The sequence below is a fragment of the Sinocyclocheilus grahami genome, unplaced genomic scaffold (assembly GCF_001515645.1).
Source record: "Sinocyclocheilus grahami isolate Dianchi unplaced genomic scaffold, SAMN03320097.WGS_v1.1 scaffold1324.1, whole genome shotgun sequence".
Lineage (NCBI taxonomy): Eukaryota > Metazoa > Chordata > Actinopteri > Cypriniformes > Cyprinidae > Sinocyclocheilus > Sinocyclocheilus grahami.
In genome coordinates, this window is record NW_015506503.1 from 31,496 (window position 1) to 53,478 (window position 21,983).

General features: G+C 39.7%; 1 protein-coding gene across 1 annotated transcript in view; it reads left to right on the plus strand.

The window, feature by feature from the left end:
- slc2a13a (solute carrier family 2 member 13a) overlaps nt 1–21,983 on the plus strand; it is a 39,929-nt gene that overhangs the window by 5,694 nt on the left and 12,252 nt on the right. Inside the window, exons 2-3 of the mRNA XM_016255252.1 lie at nt 15,811–15,974; nt 16,394–16,514. Of these exons, the coding sequence (XP_016110738.1) occupies nt 15,811–15,974; nt 16,394–16,514 (285 nt within the window). The remainder of the gene's footprint in view (nt 1–15,810; nt 15,975–16,393; nt 16,515–21,983) is intronic.

Sequence of the window (21,983 nt, forward strand, 5' to 3'; positions counted from 1 at the left end):
TATATATATATATATATATATATATATTTATACTTGTATATAATTTATATTATATATAAATATTTTATATATAAATCTAACATAATTGTCCTTAATATATACATGTATAGACACACATATAGTATGTAAACATAAACTTTTATTTTGAACGTGATTTATCGCAATTAATCGTTTTGCGGCCCTACAATAATACTGTTTACTGTATTTCTGATCAAATAAATGCAGCCTAGATGAGCTAAAGATACTTCTTTAAAACATTAAAAAAATACTGATGGTTTTCACCTAAAGGCACTTAATGCATTGTGTTTTCTTCTGGAGCATCAATGAGTGTTTGAACTTTTTGTAATAGCTAGTAGTAGCTCAGTAGTCCTTGGTGTGAAAAGATGGATCTCAAAATCGTTGTTGGAAAGGGTTCAAATACACATAAGATGCTGGAAAACCAAACCATTTGTGGGACCTGAAGGATTTGTTTGACAGTGGGCAGTTTAACTGTTCAGGACCAACAAGGGACTCATGAATTAATGAATTAATTAATAAAACAGCTGTGGATCATCCAGATAACAACACAGTATTAAGAATCAAGCATATTTAAACTTTTGAACAGGGTCATTTTTATAAATCAATGTATTATTTTCTCTAGTGGAATATATGTAAACGTCTTTTATGTGAAATATCTTATTCAGGTCAGTACTAAATAAAAAAATAACATGCATTTTGGTAAAATAATTAACATTTCACAGATACTGCAAAGTGTATGTAAAATTTTGACCACAACTGTATATATATATATATACACAGCAATTATAACACCCCAAATGAACTGCTAATTTTTGAATGAAAAAGTCAGTGTCTTCACCGCCCTAATATATCTGGACACAAGGAAAATAGATTTGTTTTATCAGTGATCAGCAGCCCCTCCTGATGGACGAGACCCCTGTGTAGGCTGAAGCACTGGTGTAATTAGCTTGTGCTAATGCTTCCTTCCAATCAGACATTGAACATGTCTGCTTTCCTGCAAACAGATTTCCCTCACCCCACTCCAAAGCCATTATTCACTTGCTTGAATCATGAATTAATGTCTCATTTAGTATAAATCATCGTCGTTACACGTTAACACAGAAATGCTAGCATTTAAACGAGTCTCAAGGGTTGTGATCAGTTTTGCTGATGTTGGGTGGTCGTGGTTTTTTTTTAGATGGCATCCTGTATATGTATGCGTGCGTAGCAACTGAGCCTCATCTGTGCCTAGATAAAATGATTAGATTAATCCCTGTTGCCAAAACAGGCAGAACAATCTGGAATCTCTGTGTTTTAATAAAGACGGATGCTAATTAGAGGCGCTAGCGGTCATCTGCAATACTGATTGGTTCGAGTGATACATTGTTGGTCTGTTTTTGTTCTTTCTGGCACACTATGACTTGTTCATTGGCTTTGTGACAGTACTGGCACCACCGGTCTTTGGTGTTCTGTGATTTTGATCCGTATGGAGTTGTGCATGATTCATGCTTACCAACCATGGACCTCCCACTGTCTGTTCACTGACCATCTGATGCATATTGCAAACAAAAATGGCGAGAGCTTTTTGGAAACTTGAAGTTCTGGGGTGCGTTTCCCAAAAGCATTGTTACCCAACTATGGTCGCAAGTTCAATAATAGTTCAATAATTACCAACATAGTTCAACGATTCTGCAGTTCCCAAATCCATTGTTTCAGCAAACATTTGCAAACACTTATTGTGACATTCGTGTGCACTTATCTTGTCTACATAAAATTCATACATAAAATGCATAAAATTATCCCAACATGCTTTAAAGGCAGCATTACGGGCAATGTGGATTAGACTTTACTCATATCTAATGTAAGTTTTAGGCTTTGCGAGCAATTTTGATTCCCATTATGCAACATTTTTGCTGCTGTCTGCAGCAACAGCCTTAATACTTTGGTCAGATGAATGGCTTTCATATTTGGTTGTGTCTGTCGTTTGCGTGCGTTGTTGGGTACAGATCAGTGTGTATATATAATGCTGTATACCATCTGAGCACGAAACAATGTTCATTCCTTTCATTAGTGAAATAGGTTAGTCCCCATGGGAGTGCTTCTCTCTCTACCTCTTTGTCTGTCTATCTCTTAGAGTATCCCTCTGTTTTTCTCGCTCACACACACGTTTCTCACTGGCTTCAGTGTTGAGTGCGAGTCCACAGTCCCCACAATGCTCTCAGCCTGTTCTCCATTACGTCCCTTCACTCCTGTTACATCACATTTATCATGAAGATGGATTGTGTCTGAGATTCAACCAAACAAAGCACAAGCAATATGTTGCTCTATGAGGCAGTCCATATGAAAAATCCTTTCAAAATGCTCATTGATATTCAGGGCTGCTATTTTGAAGAGAAAAAAACAAAACTTGTCTGAGATCTTCAGTCATTTTTTTAAGAAAAAGGAATATGAAAAATTTAAATATAACATTCTTAAGGTTTAAAAATATTACCTATTTGTTTCTTGTCATGATATACTGTGTGCCTCATTAAAGGGATAGTTCCCATTCAGTCAGTCACGTTCTACGTTACGTCAGTGACTGACGAATTGGGATCTCGCCCGAGAGCCCAATCACCTTCTAGTGTAAACTAAACAAGCCAATGACAGTTGGCGTGCGTGTTTCGTTTCTGCGGTCTCGCCGCGACCTCCCCTGGGCGCTTCAGCGCTCTCTCTAAAAGAGTCTTTTTTTCGCCGGACGTCGGCAGCCGCCTCCGGTTCCATTCTTCCCGGAAATGCATTGAGGAGGTTACTAAGTCTTGGAAGGCACCTTTTTCTGCCAAAAAAAAGAAAAAAAAGAAAAAAGAAAAAGCAACAGTTCTCCACCGCGCAGAAGCAGACGGAGGCGTTTCGACATATCCTGCCCCTGCAGGCTGCAGCCTCCACCCCTGCCAAGCCCGTGAAGCGCCAGAGCAGGCGGCGTCCCTGAGACGGGTGACCCGGAGCTCTTGGATCCTGCTCTTCAGGAGATGGTGACTGCACCACTCCTTCGCCCGGAGGAGGGCCGGGTGGAGAATCTTATGTTCCCGTTTGTTTTTATTCCGCCACTGGCTACCCAGTCAGTGGTGCCCAAAACTTCAATAAAAGAGCAGTTTCCTTTGCCTCTGGGTCCCAAGAGGGCGAGGACGGCGGTGTACGAGACCCAGTCGCCACACGGCCATCCCCCTCTCCCTTCGCCAGTGGGCAGCAGGGTTCAGTTCAAGGATGCTACGCCTCCTCACGAGCCCCCTGCCCAGCCGTGGAGCCAGGTAAGTGGCGCGCCGCGCACTCAGACCCCACCCTGGGATGCGCGGCCTCCCGGGTTGGGTCCCTGTGTTCCACTTCGCTGCCCCACTGCGGGTACGTCGGTGTTCTCCCTGGTCCCGCTAGTTCGGTCGCTGGGGGCCTGGTTAGCGCTCCCCAGGCCGTCTCGCTGGCTCATGAGAACCATCCGACTCTGCTACGCGATTCAATTTGCTCGGCGCCCGCCCAAGTTCAGGGGCATTCGGTTCACATCTGTGCCGGACAAGGATGCTCCTGTCTTGCGTGCCGAGATCGCGGTCCTGCTGGCGAAGGACGCGATACAGCCGGTCCCTCCAGCCGAGATGAGGTCGGGTTTCTACAGCCCATACTTCATCGTACCCAAGAAAGGCGGTGGGTTACGACCGATCCTGGACCTGTGCGTACTGAACCGGGCCCTTCACAAGCTCCCGTTCAGGATGTTGACGCAGAGATGCATCTTTCAATGCGTCTGTCCTTTCGATTGGTTTGCAGCGATCGACGCGTACTTTCATGTCTCGATTCTCCCTCGACACAGACCGTTTCTCCACTTTGCGTTCGAAGGGCGAGCATATCAGTACAAGGTCCTCCCCTTCGGGCTATCCCTGTTGCCTCGTGTCTTCACCAAGGTCATGGAGGCATAAGCCCGTGTCTTTCCCTGGCAGTCGTTCACTGCCATCTCTGCTGCGTAGTGGTCTCACCCCAGGCGTGTTGAGTCTACCGCAGGGACTTCCATATGTATTACTGCCCTGAGGGCCAGTCCATATGTGTAATTTCCACATGATACCTCCTATGTGCGGAAAAAACTGATGTGCTGTCATTGGCTTGTTTAGTTTACACTCGAAGGTGATTGGGCTCTCGGGCGAGATCCCAATTCGTCAGTCACTGACGTAACGTCTCCGTTCCCTCCTTCAGGGAACGAGGGTTACACAAGTAACCTAGACGTTCACCCACAAATAAAAATTCTGTCATTAATTACCCTCATGTCGTTCCAAACCGGTAAGACCTTCATTCATCTTCGGAACAAAAATTAAGATATTTTTGATGAAATCTGAGAGCTTTCTGACCCATGTTCAAGGCCCAGAAAGGTAATAAGGACATTATTAAAATATTCTGTGACATCGGTGGTTCAACCTTAATTTTATGGAGCTATGAGTATACTTTTTGTGCGCAAAGAAAACAAAAATAAAGACTTTATTCAACAATTTTTTTTCTTCCGTGTCAGTCTTTGACGCATGTTCACAAGAGTACCATGACACTAACTCTCATTTTAAGAAAAAACTAATTTTTCTGAAAAAAACATTTAATATCTTAAGTCATTTTGCTTTCTCCAGTAAATGTATCTAGATATTTGTAAAGGAAAACAAGACAAACATACTAAGAAAATGTTTTGCAGTGAATTAAAAATAACTCAATCATAAACACTAATATCATAGATTGTTGATGGACTGTATAGAAACCACCTTAAAACCCTAGAGGTTTTTGTGCGGTTTCTATACAGTTCATCACCAACTATATGTAAACATAAAAAAAAACTCTACATTTATTTTGTATTTTGTTTTGTATGCTAGTAAATACATATTAAAATGAGGCCTCCAGGAAATGCCAACAAGGAAGTCAAAGGAAGTCACATCCAAAACACCAGCCAGTTTTATTACAATTCACAAGAAATTTTTTAGGAAACTCTTTATTGCCAACAGTGTAGAGCGATGTTGTAGTACTCAAGACCATGTTAACTCTCAAGTCGTTCTCAAGCTTGACTCGGGAGCATTTGGACTCGCTTTGACTCAAACTTGACCTTCTTCAGGTCTCTGTCTTGACTCAGACTCTACCCTCTTCTGGTCTTGGTCTTAACTCTGACTCCTACTCAGATCATGGCCTGGACTCAAATTCGAAAGAGCTGGTCTTGTCTATGGTGTAGAGCACAGCATTTGGGAAGCACCCAGACAACAAAATTGATGGGAGCAACAAGTCAGTGAGTGGATCTAAAACAGGGGTTCTCAACTCTGGCCCTCAAGGTCCAATTTCCTGCAGAGTATAGTTCCAAACCTAATCAAACACACCTGAACAAGCTAATCAAAGTCTTCAGGATTCTTATAAAGTTCTTAGCAGGAGAGTTTAATCAAGGTTGGCACTAAACTCTGCAGGAAAGTGGACCTCGAGGGCCAGAGTTGAGAACCCCTGATCTAAAACCTTTGACAAACTGTCAAAACCTTTCCCACAGGACTACGGGTATGATCCCTGAATATTTATGAAGTCAGTTCGGTTATAGTTGTATGTAGTACATATATAGTGTACAGTAAACTGTATAGTTGTTGCTCTAAAACAAGACTGACACCAACCTTCTGGTGATGTGCATTTATACCCACTGCGTAATTAATCACACACATACAAAAGCTAGTCATCGTGACATTCTGTGAAATCACGACCCAGTGTCAGTGTTGTTGAGCTTTTAGTCATTATAATGCTACCTTTGAGGCTGTAGTGTGTGTGAGAAAGACAAATGGCTGTTGAACTCTCACTATTCTCTCTGTGGAGTGTGGCAGCAGTAAGACCTTTGAGAAAGCCTCATAACTTAAATGTCAGTGTGAGGTGTTTGTACCTTCGGCTAGAGTGAATGAGGCAGTCTGCCAACCAGCGGGAGTCTCTTACGAGAGAACATTTTGTGTTTGAGAGTGTCTAGTATCTGGCACCTGTGTACACTTCCATATTTCCAGAATAGTAGGGGATTTTAACACTGATGACTTCTTATAAAATGGATTCTAGTTACTTAAACAAGACTTAAATGAATAACATATTGTTTTTGTGTTTGGATGTTTGGCATCTGCGTACCTCAAACTGTTAGGATCAGAAATTATCCGGCATTCACTCTTTCCTAACATTGGAAGTTATATTTATCTCACAAATAAGAATGGACATTGTAAGACATTTAATGACTCCTCTTACGAATCTTCTTAAATGAGTCATATATATTTTGTTGCATTTGAAGGTTTTGTTCTGTGCCAAAACAGTCATAATTTAGTTTTGATTCACTTTGACTTAGTTTGACTTTTTTTGCTACTGTACCTTTAAGACTTATATATCTAAATTACCTCTGTCATGATTGGCTAACGTTTTTGTACAACATTTATTGTTCACACAACATTCACTTTTAGATTTTGCAGTATAGTCTATATTGCTCATTCTTCAATAACAACTTGCTTTCAAAAGCTTTTTCAAAGGTCTGGAACTTTCGGCGGTGGGACTTGGGCGCTGAACATGCTGATTGATTGAGTTCACGCAGCATTGTATTTCAACCACCATTTATTCGCATAATTTAAAAAAAATATTACTGTTATTGTGTCATGAAATGTAGTTTTAAAAGTATTTCAGGCGAGAATGTAGTTGTTTAAAACTCAACTCTGCGGTTTATTTATAAAGACAGCGCCTATTTGAAAATGTGTTTCGCCAATTTCGGAGATGTGAGCTCCACACGATCAGTGGGTGCTCAGTGCTCATGTTTCCCAACGAGAGCAGCCTCAACTCGGCTAGTCCGTCTGACATTTGCCGCTGGCTCTGACGTCTCTGTAGTGGTTAAACATAAGATATAATTTGTTTTGGGTAAATCTAACAGGTAATCTTTGGTCTTTATTATATTATTGAATTAATCTATTAATATGTCAAAATGAAAATGGGCAATGTTTGATATATTTCGTTTCATTGTAATGTACAGTATGCATGTTCCCTGAACTACATTTCATAATATGTTTAAATGAAAACGAAAAGAGGCAGTGGTGTTTGATATCATATTTCATCTTATTGTAAATACAGTGAGGAAAATTGCAGTAGCCAAGGTGAGCTGACTGACATTATCAAGTACGCTGCTGTGCTATTTGCAGAATTACCGGACTTGCGTCGTCCCGACCCCGGGAGTCGAACTTGCGAAGTCCGAACTACTGAAGACGCAAGTCCGAAATTTGTGTACATGGTATTGAAAAACACGCGCAGACCTACGTCACCAGAATCGTCCCGACCCCGGGAGTCGAACTTGCGAAGTCCTACTACTGAAGACGCAAGTCCGAAATTTGTGTACATGGTATTGAAAAACACGCGCAGACCTACGTCACCAGACTATTTGCCTATTCCTCACGGTACTTTAGACCGCGATGGAAACGCAGACAGCAACAGGTCTGGGGGAAAAAAGTTCCAGAGACAAATTGTTCCAGGTAATTTTGGTGGAAAAGACGCAATTGTGAAATATTGCAGATACAAAAGAGATACAAAGAACGCAGTTGCATACTAATAGTGTACCTTTGCATACTAACAGTAAATTTATCTTACGAATAGTGTTGGGCGATATGCTCAATTTTCATTCATCAATTTTCAATCATCCTATCATCAGCCTGTAGATCGCCGATACACAATATTGTTGTGCTACTTCATTTAACTATCTATTTACTATTTAGTTTCAGTGCCGGAAAGTGAACCAACTCCAGCATAAGTCTACAAGCAGCCTAATGTTTTTAATATGACTGAATTTGTATTTAATCTAATAACAATTTAATAGAAACATTGTAATTACTAATTAAAATGCTTACATTTCCTCAGTTAGGCCTAAAAAACCAGCTACAGAAAACGAGCAAAGAACATTTAAAAAAAAAAAATCTTTAAAACAAAAACACTCCCATTACAATCAGTGAAGCTATACATCATACACTGTATGATGAATAAATCTCTTATACTTACATTGCATGTTCATCTGCACTTTGTTGTTTATGATGACAGAATTCGCAAGAGTGCAGAATTCAGTCAGGGATCGCGCGCGCTGAACAACAAAACTCCGCTGTTTCAGTGATGACTCATCTGAGCGCCTCTGATTGGCCAATGCATTCATAAGCTCAACATAATCATGTGTGATTGGTTATAATGCGTAACACTGTAAAAATGCGGAAAAATAAATATAATGGAACAAATAAGCCCTAATATTAATTAGTATTACTAGCTTAATAATAATAATAATAATAATTGGTATCGTCAAAAGCATCAGCCACAGGCGATATCTCTGACTATCGTTGATACAAGATACTATTGTCAATCGGCACAACCATACTTACGAACTTTCAAAATAACGAGTGAAATTCACCCTCTCAATCCAAGCACTCGGGTTGCTTTGAAGAGCATAATTTTGGATCCAGTATGTATTTGGATGTTGTGCTGATCTTTACTGAAATTTTTTGTTTTGTTTTTAATAAAATATCATTTAAATAAATACATAAATAAACATACGCCGTTTTGTGCAATACAAGGTTATAGTTTTGTGCAATAAAATTTCTAGTCGCTTCGACTGTTTATTTGTTGGTTGCCTATTAGTTACTGAAGGGCTATGCAGGCCTGAAGACTTATGTCATATGTGTCTGTACCGGATCCGGGCTAATTACCATCGCCCTGTGGACCTCCCAGACACCCCGGGACTGAACTGGAGGGATGCCATGTTTCGGTGTCTGGAGAGCGTCCTACCCCGATCCGGAATGCGACAGGACCCAGAGCCAAGCCCACCATCACCCCGCTAGAGTCAGAGCCTGAGCCCACCACTGATGGAGAGCCCGAGCCCACCGCGACTGACGAGCCATCGCCTAATGGAGCGACAAAGCTGAGGATCGCCTCGGAGCCAGAGCCTGTGACGTCAGACCAGGTGCGAGAGCTGGCTACAGTGCTCGCCACGGGGGAGAGTGCTATGGACAGTGAGAGTGCAGAGGGAGGCTCCACCTACTGCACCATGGCTGAGGGTAAGCCGAGCTCAGTGGACTATTATTTGAATATATATGCAGACATGCCCCCTCTTCTCCCGCCTTTGTCTGAACTCTCTGTCAGTCCTGTTTCGGCCATGGAGGCCATTTGTGAATCGTCTGCTTGCCCTGAACTATCTGTCTTCCCTGAACTGTCTGTCTGTCCAGAAACTACCACGGAGGTCATTCCCCTATCGTTGGAGCTCCCGGTGCTGGGAATTGCCTTGTGGTGTGTGTGGCCAGTGCTCACTGTTCCTAAGCCCCCTGAACATTCTGAACTCCTGCCCAGCCTCCCTCTCCCACCTCCTCTATATCAGTCCTCACCATCACCACCGCTGTCTCCTGGCAGTCCCTCTGCTCACCCTTAGCCCACCATCTGTGCAGTGGGATCGCCGCGGGTCTGCCAGTCTCCATCGGCATCGTGGCTGGAGAGGATCCCTTGTCTCCGCCTCCAGTCTCTGAGTCCCGGACTCCGCCTCGGCCCTTTGACCCAGCGGCTCCACCATGGCTCCTAGCTCCCTCCTCTCCACCGTGGCCCGTTAGTCCACCAGCTCTGCCTTGGTCAGTCATCGACCATCCGCCACCTCGGGACTCCACTCCTCCGGCTACACCTCGTCCCTCAGGCTCTGTCAGGCTTCTCCTTCCCGCTGGCTCTACCTTGGTCCTCTGTCGCTTTCCCGCCTCTGCCTCGGTCACCGGAGCCATCTTTTCCGCCTTGTCCCTCGGGATCCTTCCCGTCGCCCTGGCTCATCGGCTTTCCGTCTCCGTCTCCGCCTCGGGCTCCACCTCCACCTGCTCCGCCGCCTTTGGTCGGCCCCATGGAGTCGTCGGCCCTTCCTCCACCATAGCTCCTCTGTGGCTGTGGCTCCAGGCTGTGGCCTGGGTCCCCCCTGGCTCCTCCTGCTCCCTCCAGGCTTCTCCCTGGCTCCTCCCTCCGTCGGATCCACCCTGGATTTTGGTTGTCGTCCTCCTCCCGGGTGTCCGTCCTCCGCCAGAACCTCCACCGGCCTTGTCTGCCTGCCAGCCCTTTGCCATTCCCTGTCACCATCCCTTCTCCACTCCTTGTGTCGTCCTCCTAAGTCTCCCTCCGTCTCTCCCTTTGTTGTTTCTGCGGCGTGAGGTTGCGCCTTCCGGGAGGGGGGTGAACTGTCAGACCCAAGGACTGTTTGTTGTGTTTTCTTCCCCCATGTGCTCTGTTTTACCTAGTTTCTGTCTCCGTCTGATTGTATCATTTGGTTCAGGTGCGTTTCATTATTTATCCTCATTTGCCAATGTATTTAGTTCTAATCTGTTCCTGTGTTCCCTCATCCAGTGTTAAAGTTAAAGTTGAATTGTGCGTGTGTTACCTGCTTGCCTTCTGTGGATACCATTTGTGTGGATTAATTAGACTGTTTACGTTCATCTTCTTCTTCGTGCGCTCATTATACACCGCACCCCTGATAAATACGTTTTTGGCTCACTGAGGCATACAGGGCCAAATTAATGATATTCGGTTTAGTAAAGTATTTTTAAGTGTTTGCAATTCACTAGAAATTTGTAAGCCAGTTTAGGTGAAAACATCTGCTAAATTAATACATGTAACAGTGAAAAGCAGTGGCTCATAAGAGTCATTAATCAGGAATCAGACTTGGTTGCTCTGTATGTTGATTCACAAAAAAGACTCAGACAAGTCAAAAATTAGTCACTTTCAGAGTATTTTAGTATGATGTTTCATCCACATCTGTGTGGAAATGTGTTCATTTTTCTGACGATCAGAAAAATGTCCATGTTCCAGCTTAGTTTCAGATCTGCAACAAGAAGTCTTGAGTTCTAAAAGTGACTGTAGGTTTTCCTAGCGAGTCAAGATTTTTCTCAAAAGATCAAAAAATTGTGAATCCTCTTGACGTGGCCCTTTCAAATGAGATCCAGTCTAGACATCGACCACACCAGTCTTTATCTCATCCAAACACTCAGCAATTACCTCTTCTATCCCCATCAGAGCCCTTCCCCCATCCCTTGCTCGCCATCTGACATCTCTGTTGATTCCTTGACTCACATCGAGAAGTCTGGGGTGAATTTGCCATTCAGGGTTATGTACGAGTGCTCTTCAAACAGTTTCTATTTTCAGAGAATCCATCTCACACCTTGGCATGAGTCCACAGCTTTTGGCATTTTGTGTTTAACGAAATCTTTCATTCGTGGTCATTTGTGTGCCGAGGCCTTTGTAGGAAGGTTAACAGCACTGTAGATAACTCAAAGCCATGACTGCGTTAGTGCTTGCATAATTCTGAAGGTCAATCTGTCTTGTTTTTCTATTTTTCAGCTTCACTGAGAATATTTTAACTATCGGCATCAACAATCCAGCTTACGTAAGCTATAAAAGTCAAGAAACGGTTTTCTATTTTGGTTGATAACTAGACAGCTGGTAATTTAGCTGGTCATGTTGGACTGATCTTGTTGAAATGAGCATGATTTGTGATCAATGTTTTTATAGTAGGTAAACCAACTTTATTATGTCGTTCATGGTGCTTTATGGGAATGGGCAGAGCTAAATAACTTTTTTACAATTTTGCTTGTAATTTAAATACAGGGTACAAATGCATATGATATTTGGTGTCCTTATCTTGCATTTATTGATACTAACATTATTCAGTGGCAGAATGTGGTGTTAGCCGCTTGAAGACCTGTAGATCTGCAGCTGAGATTATCTGAAGAAATCCACAGGGGTCGCTGACCCACTGCCAGAACCGCTGTATTATGAAACAGGGAAAGAAAGCAATTGCCATGGTGTGCAAGGAATAAGACACATCTATTTTCTACCCCTGTAGTGAACACTCATCAGTGGCTTAGGCTTCATTCTTCTCATTTCCTGACCTTTGACACCACTTTTACCACAAACAATACCGCATCACTCTATCATTGAACTATGATACTGTACCCCCTGTTTCTTCTTTTATCAGGGGTTTTATCCAGCATGTTTGTGGCCAATAGAAGAGACAATTAGGGAATTAGTTTTTTTTTTCCAAGACCCTTGATGAGGGCAACCAAAGGCTTCCAGTTTTCATCTACTCAATGGAATGGAGCCAGGATGCTTTTAAGGATTAAGACAGAGCACTTTTAAACACGTACACACAAGGGAATACTGTGAACAGAGAGCTAGGCAAGCGTGATACTCTCCTCTGAGAGGCCTGGGTCTGCAGGCACAAACAATGGATGTGTGAAAGTCTTCGTAAAGCTCAACGGCAGTCCAGTCTTCATGAAAGTGGGAATTAATTCAGTTTAAATTTGCATTAGCTGCTAAAATGACCTTTTTTTTAATAAGTTGGTTAAATGCTCAATGTCTCACAGCTGATTCATGTGTTGAATGGCTAAATATTTAGAGCGATGTAATTTCTCAATCTGATAGATGCTGGCTGGGGGTCAAAATATAATTTTTTCTTTCTCTTTTTAACAATGCATTATGCAGGAAAAAGCATTTTGAACAATTGAAAGCAATGTTTTTGTCAGTGTGGGTGTTTGTTTGTTTGTTTGATGTGAAACGTGACTGGTTTTCACAAGATTCATATGGTAAATGGTTTAGAAATGTGATAACCAGAGCTGGTTATAAATGACATGATGAAAATTGTAGTTAGTAATGTAATCTAGGTTACTAATTTTAGGTAATGTATTCAGACTACTTTTTAGATTACTTTTAATCTAACTTGTTTTAAACTTACGTTTAAACATACCATATTTATATAAAAAGGCAAAGAGAAAGAAAATATATAAAATTTATTTATTTATTTTTTAATATATCAACATCATGCAATGCCGTAATCCTTACATTACACCAGGGTTTCCCAAACTTGGCTTAACATAAGACCTGTAGTGGGTTTGTGAGTTGATAAGAAGCTAATAATAAATAAAATCATTAAAAAAAAAAAAAAAAAAAATTATTTTAATACTTGAACACTAAAAATAAAAATATTTTATTTTACCTGCAGTCAAAGCTAAATGCAATGACACTACAGGATGTTTAGAGAGAAAAATGTAAAAAAGAAATAAAAGGAATAAGGCAGAATCAATCAATTATAATTTACTGCCATTGTGTGAACAATTTGTAATTATGTAACCCATAAAAAAGTAACTGTAATCTGATCATGAGCATTTTAAAATGTAATACTCTAATTACAAGTACTTAATTTTTGGAGTCTGGTTATGTAATCCAGATTACATGTAATCACACAGTTACTACTCAGCACTGGTGATAACACAAGCGAGACAAGAAAAACTTGCAGGCTCGTCTATATTGCTGGTTTTGAAGGGGTTTGAGGTAACTGTCAACATGACCAAACTGGGAGACCAGCTTAAACAAGACGACCGAACCACCTTTTTCATGCTAATAAGCATGCCAAATGCTACTTAGAACCACTTACACACCGGATGCAATTTTTCATACTGTTTTACTTTAGTACGTGTTGGTTATGGCAGATATGGTTATATTTGTTGGGGCAACTAAACATAGAAAACCGAGTACTCATTCACTTTTTCACACTTCACATGTCAGATTTCAGCTGTCACAAAATATAAAAAGCAATGTTTAGTAACCATTCCTACAGGAAACCACTGCCGTTTTTAAGTCTCTTTGTTGAATTCGAACACAGACACCGTCTGTCCTGGATTTCTGCCTAATTAAACATTGTTTCTAGTTTAAAACTGCCACAGTAGACCAAACAATAGAGACCCCAAATGTGTGATTTCACAGCAGCTCTTCTTATCAGCACTCTCCGAGCAGAGCGTGTCCTTTTTACACACTGAGAGAGTGTCTCAGCGGGTAGATTGAAAGCATTGTTTCTTTTCTTTTTTTATCACAACATCTCTGTATCTCTTGTTAAATTCTCTTTAGCAGAAGTAACACTGGACATCCAGACTTTCCACTGAGATTACTTGTACTGAAAAACCACACGATTTCTGTGGAATTCATCAGCTGTATCCAGTGTATTCGGTTTTGTTGTACATACTTAGCATGCATTCTTGCATTAATCCTTAATTTAATTTGTGCGTTAAATAAATGGATCAGGTAACAATAAATTGTCCAGATGTCTGAAATGAAACCCAGGCACGATATACTGTATTAAGTTAGCTGGTTTCAGAAGTGTTTTTCCATTCATTTCCCCAAAGAGATTTTAAAAAGTCTTTGTTAAAGCATTATAAGCCATGAACCAGTTACAAAGTGAATTGCAACATTACTTTTATTTGCAGCAAAAAAAATTTGTAGTAAAAACTTGTAGTAAAATGTCCATCACATGTGCACATCAGAATCATGTCAGAAGCTGGAAGTTGTAAGTCATCCAGGTACTTTTCACCAACTGTTTTGTGAACACTGTGTATTTGATCATACTACTCTTGTCACAAACTTATTTTCACCTTCTATATAATATTAAAGTATCAGATTTCGGATGCAGCCAGTGACCTATGAAATCCAGCTGATCCATACTTGCACAGAGTATGTTTCGGTCTTTAAACACATCATTGTTGTCCAAATTTTCCCCTTACAGTAAAAGTAAATTGAGGTAAAAGCTGTCAAGCTGAACTATGCAGGACAAAAAAAAACACCAAAAAAGAATCCCATCAGTAGCCCATAACTTGTACAATATATTCTGAGTCTTGAAAATTAGATTGAAATGTATATGTGTGAATTTGATATTCACTTTTTCCCATCACAAATTCCCCATCCACTGTTGCTGTCAAATCTCATTAATGTGATTTAAATATGCACATATTAGAATTTGACATCTCATGAATGATTGAGATCAAAACTAATTTGCAATCACTGACTATTTTTTGGAGCTTGACCAGCCCACTGGTCAACATTCACTTTGTGTTATATGCAAAAGAGCAGGGTGAAAATTCTGAAAGAAAATCATGTAAGTTTGGAATGACATGAAGGTGAGTAAGTTAAAGAATTTTAATCCTTGGATGAGTTAATTCTGTATAAGCCGGCATTCAATAATGCAAATCCCTTATGAATGTGAGAGAGAGCGAGCGAGAGAGAGAGAGAGAGAGAGAGAGAGCAAGAATGGCATTTTACTTTGGGTTAATGAGTGTTTTCCTGATTCACTCCTTTGTGTGGAGAAAAACACTTTTGCTCGAGTGTCGCTCTCTCGCTTAACCTCACATCCATTATGCAGCGTTCAAGTTCTGATGTCACAGACGAGTGTGAGTCTGTGTTTCTGAGTACATGCTTAATTACTGTATAGAATGACAGTATATTGTATGTTTTTAATAGTAAAGAAGGATTTAAAGCACAACTCCTGCTGATTTACGATTAATAGCTAGAGTGAAAAAAAAATCATTTTGATCCCTGCTCGCTCCCCACAGAAAATGATTATTTGATGCATCCAAAGCCCTGTAAATCACAATGCAAGGCAATTAGTTGTAAGTATGCTTGATACAAAACGGAGGCAGTTTTAATTGAAAAAGTTGAGATGACATCAGCCAGAAAGAGTTGAGTTGCAAGGCCACAGTCTCATTGGATGATATGTGGGCGAAGTAGCACTGATTGGATGGCTCAGTCAGAGATGAAGCAGTAACTAAAGTGTCTGGCTATGTCCAAAAATACATACTAACATGCTCTTATTATTTGTAAGGAATAATCCGAGAATGCAATGTGGTTGTATTCTTGCTTTAAAAAGTAACCTGACATGTAACCTACAAAAAAGGACTTGAAAAGCACCAGGAAGTTATATAATATATATATATATATATATATGTTTCCTTTGCACTCTGTTTATAGGTACTACAGCGCCACCATTCTGCAGATGTCTGGAGTACGTGATGACAAGTTGGCCATCTGGCTAGTGACTGTAACAGCGTTCACAAATTTTCTGTTTACTTTGCTGGGCGTTTGGTTGGTTGAAAGGGTGGGCAGACGCAGACTTACGTTGGGAAGCATCTTTGGTAAGGTTCTTACATACTTGAAGAAGCAGAATATATTCCAGCACATTCAAAATGTATTCTGGGTAACATTTGGGTGCCTTTTTAACTCACTAGTTAAGAGAGACTGGGGCTAGTTCATATGTTTGTAATAATATACAAACATGAAACAGTTGTTCAAATGTGTCCAACAGATATTGTAATAAAATAGTTTCAAATTAAAGCAAAAACATATTACCACTATGCGAAAGATATACTTAAATTGTACCTTGGACTCAAAAACTGGTTAGACAAATATAATCCTTGTTGCAACTTCCCTGTCTGATAGCTTGCCCAAGTTTCCACTACTTTTTCGTTATTTGAAATGCTATTCTGAACATTTTGAGATATGCCAAAATATATCTTGTTTTTATACATATGGATTTTTGATTCTTTCTGTACAGGTACTGTTTTGAGTCTGTGTATCCTATCGGTTGGCTTCCTCCTGTCAGCCCAGCATTCTCCTCCTGTTACACTACATCTGACGGACCCCACGACACCCAACTCCAGCTGCACAACACATCTGTGAGTATGATTTAATGGGCAGGTTTATCTTCTAGAGCTTCTCGCCAATGGCAATATAAATAATTCATGAGTACACTATATAAGATATAGACATACACTCATAGTGACAGCTGTCTTGTTATTTGGTATCTTGTCATTTAGCACGTATCAAAAGTGACTTCTGTTATCACCATGACATTCCATACTGTATGACGTGTTTTGTTCTGTGTGACATTTTTGAAGAGTGGCAACTCTTGGTAGAGTGGATTACTAAGAGTATTTGCAGCACTTTTCAAACTGTGGATTGGAGTAGAAATAAATTGGCTGTGGAAAGAATGGTGATGTTCGTGTCCAAATATGAAATATAGAGAGTTCTCAAATGTTTGTTGGTAGGCGTACCTTTAATCATACATTTTTCTCATGTTACACACCACAAGAACTCCTCGAGGGCTGCATGCAAAAAATTAACACACAACGTGACCAATGTAGTCCAATTTATGGACAAACTGCTCTTACGAAGCTGTTCTTTTAATGAATCATTCAAAAAGACTCCTTCACCAGATCCTTATTCTGTTTATCTGCCTTACAGTAATGAAACTGATAAGAAGGCCTATCCAGTGTAATAGTATGATAGTGAGAAAATGTATTTCAAATTCATATTTCACTCTAAAATGTCTAAAAGTGATGGATTATACCTTTTATGATACCTCCCTAGGCAGGTCTTAGCATGGAAAAGTTTGAGAACCGCTGCTATAGTGATCTGGGGGATTCATACTGGAATAAAGTGAATATCAAGCCTCTATGGGAGATGCCTGTAAATGAGATGCACATGGACACTCGGAGGTTATAGGAACACTGTGGAATTCAATTGCTATTTGTGGACTTTATGAATACTATCAGTCTCCACATCATCAGCACCACCTGCCAGTATAATTGACCCCAGGTGGATTTCAGGGGCAATATCATCTACATCTATCATCTTTATCAGACAGGAGAAGAACCTATCAGGGTCCGAGGTGATCTAATAGAAGCACCCCAGACCACATGTTGTAAAGCAGGGGTTTAAACATTTTACAGACCCAGACACCCCACGGACTCTAGGCCAATCTAGAGACCACCAATATGGATACATATAAACAGCTCCTTGTCCTGCATAAAAAGTCTCCTCAAAAGTGGCAGTTTGACGATAGTAGTCCTATATAATTCTTGATATTTGGAGAGAAAAATATTTTTTTCAAATATCATTAATTGTACATGAACTACGTTTTTGGAGAGTCATAACGCATGACATTGTACAACCTGAACTAACCTAGCCTTGTAATGAAAAGGTCAAATCTGATATTTTAAGAAATTCATTGACTTTGACACATAGTCATGAGGGTCTGCATGTTCTTCTTTTGTGTAATTTCTTGTTTTTGTTTGTTTTCTGCGCGTTGGTTGCATCATTTCTGGTCACCTCACATGACTTTAATTTGGTGGACGTAAGACTTTTAAATAGATTATAAATATCGAAACAGTTTTGTTATAGGAACTGTTATTAAATCATAAAGAAATAATACTAAAAGATAAGAACCAAACTACTTAATAACATTGTCTTTTCAAGAATTTAACATTTTAATAGGACTTTTCATTACATTGTACCACCCTGACATTTTTACTTTATACCCCCCCTAAAAATAAATTAATAAAATAATTGTAATAGAATCATCATAGAAGGATACAATCAAGTCACACCCTTTATTTTTGTCATTTCAATCGCTTCATTCTAAAATATATCACATTCTGGAAGTAAAATGGTTAGCAAATGGCATTTCAGGTTGACTTTAATCTGTGTCTAGTTGAAGTTGAGTCCAGTGGAGAACTATTGCTAGTGTCTATATCAGCACTCTAATTGTGAAATTAGACCCTTTCTAATGGGTTCCTCTTGCTTTAGTCAACACACAACATATTGGTCTCCAACCTGAGTGAAAATCAATTTTATGTTTGGCTCTGTTGGTGTGCACATTGCAGCAATAACTGCGTGTGTTAGGGGGTCCAAGCTGCTCGCTGTTCCTTAATGTCACAGTAATAGAGTGTCTGAAGTGTAACCTCATAACAATGACACCCCCTCCCAATCTGACAGAGCATGGCCTCTCTCTCCATCCTAATTTACTCTTACACCACATCCAGTTCACCATACACACACCGCCAAAACAAAGCATGTTTATTTTCCTGCTAATGGATGCGTAATGACTGCACTGTCATCACAGCAGCAAACCAATTTGTGCATAGACTGTCTCAAAAGCCCTTTCAACATTCTTGCATAATGGAATACAGTGTTTAATGGACTCACTGTAACTGCCGTGCAAGACTTATTGACCAAGACTTCTAAAGATTAATACTGAATACATGTGATGTATATGTTAATGGAATCATGGTTGTGATTTCATAATCATGCATATTTCTGAGCAAGTCATTCATGCAGCTTAGAAAACGGAAGTTGTGTATACTCAGAAAATATTATAATGCTTTCTGAAGGATCATATGGCAATGAAGATTTTGGCATCACTGGAATAAAGTATATTTTAAAATGAAAAGAAATAGAAGTTAGTTATTTAGAATTGTAATACACTGCTCAAAAAAAATTCAGGGAACACTCAGATCATGGTTGTGATTTCATAATCATGCATATTTCTGAGCAAGTCATTCATGCAGCTTAGAAAACGGAAGTTGTGTATAATCAGAAAATATTATAATGCTTTCTGAAGGATCATATGGCAATGAAGATTTTGGCATCACTGGAATAAAGTATATTTTAAAATGAAAAGAAATAGAAGTTAGTTATTTAGAATTGTAATACACTGCTCAAAAAAAATTCAGGGAACACTCAATTATCACTGCATAACACCAAGTCAGTTAAAGGGGTGGTTGATTGTGATTTCACTTTTTTAACTTTAGTTAGTGTGTAATGTTGCTGTTTGAGCATAAACAATATCTGCAAAGTTACGACACTGAAAGTTCAATGCAAATTGAGATATTGTCTTTTAATATTATGGCAGTTATCTTTTAATATTTGTCTCAGAATTTTTTTTTTCTCAAACGGGGGGGACTAGACATTGTCTCAGACAAATTGTTGCAGGAATCTCATTTTTCATGGTATCTTCTTCAGGTTTGAAATATAATCTCATGAGACATGTGACTTTCAACCCATTACTTTTCTGGATTGCTCCAGGTCTGATTGTATGCATTTTTATATGAAATTTTAAAAAATTCAGTGTGGTAAAAAATTTTTCAAGGCACTTCAGTGTCTATAACTTTTTATCTTTTTGAGCATTATCAACTCTGGATGATGGATAGTAAAGCCCAAAGGGTCTTCTTTCCAAAGCCACCAAAATTGTGTCTAGCACACTGTTGTCAGGAACTGTTACCATTTCAGGGTATATACAGGAATCATGGAGTTAAATTTAATACCTTTTAAGACCTTTTTTAAGACTCCTTCCATACATTTTAAGACCTCATCGCCACTCCAAGTTTTAACCGGTTACATCAGCGACACTTTAAATTACATTTACTATATATTGATTGTAAGATAGACTTACTTTATGATAACTTCTTATTAATACAACATAATTCAGAAGAGGGGAATGAAGCACAAGAGAATAAATTGAGTGACTAACCAATGCAACCCAAGAAACAAGAATTAGACTAATAAACAAAACTGACAAATTCTTATTGAGTTCACGCAGTATATTCAAAAGATGTATTTGTCACATCAACTCTTATACCCGTCTGCAAACCATAGCTGTTTTGTGGAACACTTCTCATGACAAACATCTGACTGATCAGACAGTTTACCTGTGATTACGGAGTGCTTGATTTGATGCAGACTTGACAGAGTGTCAGTACTGCACCGGATCAAGTCTGAATGATCATGGAAGGTCAAATATTGATCACAACTATTACATCATTTTAATTGTGCATCCCAAGCCCATGCCAGTAAAAAAAAAACAGCCCAAAGTAGCGCATTTACCATGTCCCAAATATAAAAATGTCATTTCCATCCCTAAAATAAATATTTTACAGTCACTGTTATGCACATTTATCATAAACACAGCTCAAATGCTTCCTACTAGTGTGGCCCAAATATTTAGCACAGTTTTATTACAGGTACAATGCTAAATGTTTCAGTACAAGCATTTCAACCAAATGTAATTTATGCAATATTTCAAACCTTTAACCCGCTGGGGAAAATCAACCCATGGCAACAGTTTAAAAGCAGCCCAATTTCGTGGAAAAAAACAACAACAACCCTGCATCCAACACGAGCTGCAGAAGTCAGATTTGACTGATCACGGGTCAAAAGTAAGGAGAGATAATTGACAAGATGTTGGAGGATTTGCTCCTCAACAGATCCCGAGCTCATTGACAAATATCTTTTATCGCAAGATGTGCTCCCTTTACACAGTGCGCGCGCGATCGCGAAATCCAAAGTGAACTGCGACTGCGAGCGCTCATTCAAAATACCCCACATATTGATAGCGCCGCCCTAATTTTCTCTAAATTGATTTATCAACTTTTAATACTTTTTAAGACGCCGCGGATTTTAAAGGGGTCCTAATATGCTTTTTCACGTTTTGAATTTTCGTCAGTGTGTAGTGTGTATGTTTGGGCATAAAAAAAGATCTTCAAACTTACAAATCTCAAAGTCCACTCCAAAGGGAGATATTTTGTTTTTTAAAAATCCCTTTTCAAGAACTACAACAAACGACTCGTTTGGACTACATCGTTTGTTTTCCGGGTTTTGTGATATCACAAAGCGGCCCATTAGAATATCATTAAAATAATTCCCTCCTACGGAAATTCGAATGGTTGGGGGGTGGGGAGGGGCGAGGTCGTGGTTAGAACTCTTGGTTGAGTGCATCAGACAAGACGACGAAGAAGAAGTGCTGCTGTAGCCTCAAGTTTTTGTACTGACAGTACAATACTGGACAATGATGTAATCTGCAGAATTTACACTTCCAATTATGAGACTACAGTGTTTCCCATACATTGAGTGCAGGTGTTTTTATATCACTGTATTTCTGAAGGAAACCGACTGTCTTCAGAAAATTGGATGTCATTTTAATTTAATCTTGCATGTAATGTCTGATAAAGCAGTGTTTTTTTGAGCGGAGCGCTGCTTTGTGTACAGCCCTTACCGGGGAAACCTCGATCTCTACCACTCCAACATTGCCTCCTGCTGCCAGAGAATGAGTTTGCATATATATGCCGCCTGGGAAACACTGGACTATGGTATAAATAAATTCAACTGTATAACAGTTTCACTGCAATTCATGTTATAATGTTAGAATTAAATAACAATAAAAAATAATACATATGCACTTATCTGTACATAGTAAATACAGTTATTTTTAAGCGGTTGTTGACATCCTATCTAAAACGTGATTTAGACAAAAAAAACAACAACAAAAACAATAACGTTACCACTCTAATATGTCTTGCAATATCCGT